Source organism: Poromitra crassiceps (genome assembly GCF_964638095.1).
Source record: "Poromitra crassiceps genome assembly, contig: HAP1_SCAFFOLD_306, whole genome shotgun sequence".
NCBI lineage: Eukaryota > Metazoa > Chordata > Actinopteri > Beryciformes > Melamphaidae > Poromitra > Poromitra crassiceps.
In genome coordinates, this window is record NW_028152095.1 from 122,733 (window position 1) to 128,735 (window position 6,003).

Below are 6,003 nucleotides of genomic sequence, written 5' to 3' on the forward strand. Positions count from 1 at the left end.
AAAACTCGCATATGAAGGTGGTGTCGCATAATGCCTGTCCATTGTCTTCTGCTTCCGCTGCACAGGCGGGGGGCAGACGTATGAGTTTCATGTCACACTGCAGCACACTAACAAACGGTGCAGGAGGTAATCTATGGAAAAAGTATGTCACAGTCACCTCACGGGTGAAGTTAGAGCACAGTGTTGACTCATTCTAGGTGACCTCAACTCAAACTCCCACCATGTTTGACATCAATATGTTGAAGACGGTTAAAATGTCCCCCCCTTCATATGAGCCCTTATGTCTCCACCACTTTTCAACACGTGTTGACCTTCAATAACTCTTCCAGGTCAGATGACCATGGAGCATGGAGTCAATACAAAACTTGGAATACAATGAATATGCAAGTTATGGCAGTGTGGGGTCTGCACTTCCCATGACAGTGTGCTCAGTTTTTGCTACAGACTGTCAGTGACAAACAAGGTAAAGATCACATCCTCATCCTCAAGTGAAATGTCACAAGTGCACCCTGCCCAAGCTCAGCTCAAAATCAATTTCCTGTATCGAGAAACCATTTCCTTTTTCTGGTCTAAGGCGGATGGCTTAGGTAGGTTCTTTCTCATGTGTTTCAACAGTATTATTCATATGGATGCACTAATACAGTGTAGTGGTGAGTTTTTCTGCTTCGTCATTTTATTATTATTATTATTATTGTTGTTGTTATTATTATTATTATTATTATTATCATCATTATTATTATTATTATTATTATTTTTTAATGTTCTCTATGCTACCCTCGGTCAAGTTGGGCTAGAATGTTGACTTTTCTTTTTAATCTAACACAGTAGTACAGTAGCCTACTAGTAGTACAGTAGGCCCCTAGGTCTTATTGTTAAGATTTTACTTGTCGTTTTTGCCCCAGTAATGTTGGACTGCATCATTGGCTGCGTGCTCGGGAACTTGCCTATCTAAAGCAAATAGACAGTGCAGTAAGTGGCTATTATTACAATAATACTGTAACTGGGTCACATGGTATGGAAAAAGATTAGTGTCTGCAGAGATTGCATTTTAATTGAATACATCAGTTTTTCTTCATACTCATAAGGAACTGTTGAATTGTGAAATAATGGATTTGTTGAATAAATAAATTCCAAAATTGTACATGTAACGTAGGCTACAATTTGAAACTGAATGTAATGAGGCATTTTTTTTAGGCGTAATTTCAAATTCAGTTTTACTCATTCAAATTCAGTTTTCTTCATTCAGATTCACCTTCCTTGATACAAAATGGTGGGCACAAAGGACTTTTCTTTCCTAAATGCTGACTGGAAGGCAGCTGCTGTAGCCTGGTAAACGTCAGGTTACAGCTGCTGCTCCTATAACACTCTTAGCCAACCACAAGCCGTGACACTGTGATGTATTCATCCCAACAGCGAATGATCAAGCCTTCTCTCCATTTGGTGAAAGAGTTGAAAATGGTCTCCTACCTGCTACTAGTATGCATAGGAGGCACATGATCAGTTTGCTACATTACAGACAGCTGTATTGTTTAACAGCTACAGTATAGCTGTTTTCAGCATTATTATTTGAAACTGACTGAGGGAAACTGTGCCTTATGAATTACATTTTTCATATTAATTTATTCAACAAATCCATGTTAAATGCTGAAATGTTCAGATGGTTCAATATGAACACCACAAATTTAAGTTTAAGCAGTTCAAATGGCACTAATATCTTTCCCTACAAATGCCCAATCACACATCCCAACAACAGCATAAAAAAAATGTAGGCTGTTGTAAGAATTTAACACACAATATCAACTCGCATAAACATAATGTTCAAACCAAAACTCAACTGTCTTTGTTTCAGTAATGCTGAAGGTGGAATGGCGGACTTTTCTAGAAATTGGGTCATGACCAGGACATTGTCTCTGATATGGTGCATAAGCTGGACTTTCTCACACACAGGTGAAATACATGTATGGATTTTAGTATGCTATTATTTTTCTCACCATGTAAGAGCAGGCAGCATGAAGCTGAACATAATATTGACAGGGCTTAGGGGGCATTAACTCTATCGCATTTCTGTTTCAGATGGAAACCCCATCTCACAGCAGGCTGGCAGCACAGTGACCCTGCCATGCAGAAACCAATCTCTGAGTAGTTTCACACAGCTGACATGGATGAAGGATGGGGCTCTCCTGTTCAGCTACAGCTCAGAGGGAAGATTTCACAACTTTTCTGAACTTTTCAAATTAAACATGTCTCGCACAGACAGCCAACTCTATGCATTGATCATCAGAGCAGCACAGGTGTCTCATGCAGGCAACTATACCTGCAAGACCACCACCCGTGATGGAATCTGGGAGCAGAAATGGGAGCTTCTCATTACAGGTGTGCGAATACAATATTTACATTAGGTGACACTAATAAACCCCATGATACATTGGGTCATAGCAGCTGCAGATTGGCTTACAAAAAAGTTGGCTATAAATGAGAATAGAGAATGTGGGATGATTAAAGATAACATAAGTGACAATAACCTCTCATTATTACACACATGAATGACAAAATAATCCTACTATGCACAGTGCAAAATGCAATGTTCATGTTCAGTGCACACCTGCACACCTGGTGCACCCACCCAGTCTAGACAATACCTAATCACCTGCTGCAAACGGTCCCCTCGAAACAATAAGAGCTGCAGCCATGCCTGAACATGCACTGGCACAAGTACAGGTACTTTCTAGAGATGCGTCACACGCTCCACTGAGACCCCACAGTGACTGACTCTGCTACAGGATGGCTGTGGTCTCTTCCTGCTTCATTGTGACCTCCCAAACCACAGCTGCATAATGTGTGCACATAAGCACAACTCAGTATTTACATGGTGTATTTTGAGCTTCCTATACTGCATTACTGCTTTAGTGAGCTAGATGGCTGATTTATACACATTCTTCTTACAGATGCTGATGATGATGGAGCAGCAGCTGAAACAAGTTGGATGCTGGTGATTGTGATCGGAGTTGTTGCTGGTCTATTTGTGATGGTGTTGATCGTTGTGGTTTGCTGGATCAGTCTAAGAGCCCGCAAAGCACAGGGGTAGGTCTGGTTTGCCTCTGGTAGTCATTCACTCAGCACTTACTTCCTCACTTTAGCTTCTTGAAATATTGTGAGCAATAAAGACTGGTGACAAGGAGTATAAGAATATGAATAACATAGATGGAATGCTCGTCTAAATTTCAGGATTGTGTCAACGTAACCCTGCCCCAACATCAATCTCTCCTTTTTTTTTTTACACAACTGGCATTCCACCTCCCACAACAGCAATGGTAAATATTGTAATTATTACAATTAATGACATTTTAGAAAGTGTAAACAATGTATAGAATTATAAGGACTGGAGTTAATTTAAAATTCATAATAGCAAACTGGAGTAAAACGATTCCCAATTACTTGTCAATAGATTGATGTAAACGGAGACATTCATTCTTGTTCTATCATCCTTTTTCAAGGTACAGGGAGAAGATATTTATGTAAACTGCATTCATGTAAAAGTCAACTAGAGGCCTGCAGAGTGTTTCCATCGAAATATAGCCTACTGTATTATAATGGCTCACTGATATGAAGCATATATGGAAAGAGATGTTTAGAAGTGATGCACCACAGCATTCATAACACTGTAAATAAACACCCAATACACCAATCATATCTGGGATATCAATGCTCTCAATTAGTTTTGTTTACTCTAATAATTAGTCCATCTTGTATCCTACATACAAAGGTGTTTGTAGTTCGCTTCTTCTCCCATTCAGCTTTGTATAATGTATCTGTATTAACACATTTAAATTATGTTTTATCTTTTTTTTCCCTGTGGTTTAGTTACTCAATGCGTTTACTTTACACTTGGTCTGTATGTGAATTTGGTAGGTAATTGACATAAGATGTCATTTTACGATGATCTTTTCTTGATGCTCTGTTGATGTTTTCTCTGTACGCCTCTCTTTCTTCCTGAGATTATTGGAAAAAGTAACCTAACAGCGTAGTTTAACACAAGTTAATTGTTGAAAACATATGAGCTGTCTGTTCAATTCTTTATACTTGTGTTCTACTAAAACAAAACAAACCCCCACAAGAAAGGTGTTTGTAGTACTGTTCTCAGAGGCGAATTCATCCTGTACGTACGTGTAGTGTGAAACTCAACAGTTGGAAGGGGAATCCCAAAACACTGCTGTTTGTTGCTGGATGGCTGGGCCCATGGAACAAAGGTTAGACATAGAACTCATTGACGGCAATGACAGTGAAAAGTGGTGGAGGTCCAAACTTATGGCAGTGTGGCAGGAAAACCTTACCATTGCTATACATTTAGTTTGTAAAACCATGTGACTGAAGAGTTTACCACCAGGTGGAGCTACTGCAGGTGTAAAGCACATGGTGGGTGTTCTTAATAGACTTTTGTTTACAATCAACCCATTCTCATTCCCAATTCCCATCTCGTCCTATGTAATAGGTGAACTGAAGCGTCCCTCGTAATAGTGAAGTGAAATGGGGTAAAGTGAAACTAAATTAAGTGAAGTGAATACAGATCACCAAAGCTAAAGAACATCACAACACCACAAAGCAACAGAGACGTTTGGAACAGCACCACCTGAAACTCAAGACTACATGTTTTCAGTTCAACTCAACTCAAATTTGTTGCAATTTCTTGCAAATAATAATAATTAGTCCTAATTCATAAGTGGCATTGTGGCACAGTGGAATTGCATTGCCACCTCACAGCAAGAAGGTCCTGGGTTTGATTCCCACCTGGGGCACTTTTGGCACTCTCCCCATGCCTTCGGTGCCTATAGGGCCCAGGTGGGTTATCTATGTTGTGAAAAGGGCCTTTCTGTGTGGAGTGTTCTCACTGTGCTTGCTCCATATAACATCCATATGAACCCCTACTTCTTCTTTTCGTTTCTTTGAAGCATGGTGTTATATGACAGTTTCCCATTTCTTTACACAGTTCTTTGCGTGTTTATTAAACTCTGCAAGGTCTTCTGAGCTGCAAGGGTTGGGCAGCAGAGGGCAGACAAGGCAGTGCTCCATAGTGTGGTCTGCTTCTCCACATTCACAGGTGGTTGGGCCAGTCATGTAGCCCCATCTGGCCAGAGCAGCTTTAGATCGTCCCGTTCTTGTTCTTAGGCGGTTGAGTGTCTTCCACTGAGACCAAGGTGCTTCTGAGCCAGGGGGGAGGTTTTCAGTGGGGGGGATTCCCATGTCAGTTGGAGGGGGGTTATTCTCTAGCTTTTCTGTCCAGAGCTGGAGTCTGGTTTCTTCTCGGGATGTTATTAGTGGCTGGACATGGCTGAGAAAGCTTCTTCTTGACTTCAGTCGTTGGGCCGGGGCTTGACGTCCGTAGAGGAGGTGGCGTTCATCACTAGTGGCTTTTGTCATCTCAACTCTGCTGGTAACTTCCCGTCTGGTGTCAGCGGGGGCAATGCCAGCGAGGAGGTGCAGGTGGTTTGTATTGGTGGGTTTCAAGCAACCAGTGATCAAACGGCAGGTGTTGTTCAATGCTGGGTCAAGTTTCTTGGCATGGGTTGATCTCTCCCAGACAGGGCATGCATACTCTGCAGAGGAATAGCACAGAGCCAGAGCAGTGGATCTAAGTGTGGGTGCCGTGGCCCCCCATTTAGAGTTAGTCAGTTTCCGTAGGATGTTGTTTTTCCCTACTGAAAAACATGCAAGAAGACATCGCCTGACCAGTGGTGTGTCCTACTAAGGAGTCTGTCCCCGGACGCTGTGGGCAAAGCTGCCCACCGCCCCCTGAAGTGGACAAGCAGGATGAGAGAGAGGCAGAAGACACATTTCATACTCCACACTAAGAATCTAACTAAGTGATCATGGGATAGTTGCAACTTTGTCTCCTGAATGGTTGTGGTGGTGTATTTTTCACCTATAAGTGTGGTCATATGTATGTATATTCATTATCCAAAGGTGTGTAGATCCAATATAAACATTCTCAACGGGAGCCATTAGATA

The 6,003-nt window shown here is 41.5% G+C and overlaps 1 protein-coding gene across 2 annotated transcripts; it reads left to right on the forward strand.

Moving 5' to 3' along the window:
* The first annotated feature begins 566 nt into the window (after nucleotides 1-566).
* Nucleotides 567-3,252, forward strand: LOC310771019 (uncharacterized protein). Of its 2 annotated transcripts, none has more exons than XM_083663701.1 (6): nucleotides 567-587; nucleotides 903-969; nucleotides 1,850-1,947; nucleotides 2,074-2,373; nucleotides 2,946-3,081; nucleotides 3,226-3,252. In XM_083663701.1, the coding sequence occupies exons 3-6, from the start codon at nucleotides 1,866-1,868 to the stop codon at nucleotides 3,239-3,241; spliced, it is 534 nt and encodes a 177-aa protein (XP_083519827.1). In that variant the 5' UTR covers nucleotides 567-587; nucleotides 903-969; nucleotides 1,850-1,865; the 3' UTR covers nucleotides 3,242-3,252. The 2 variants fall into 2 exon arrangements, with proteins under 2 accessions (XP_083519827.1, XP_083519826.1); XM_083663700.1 differs by having other exon boundaries at nucleotides 574-650.
* The last annotated feature ends 2,751 nt before the right edge of the window (nucleotides 3,253-6,003 follow it).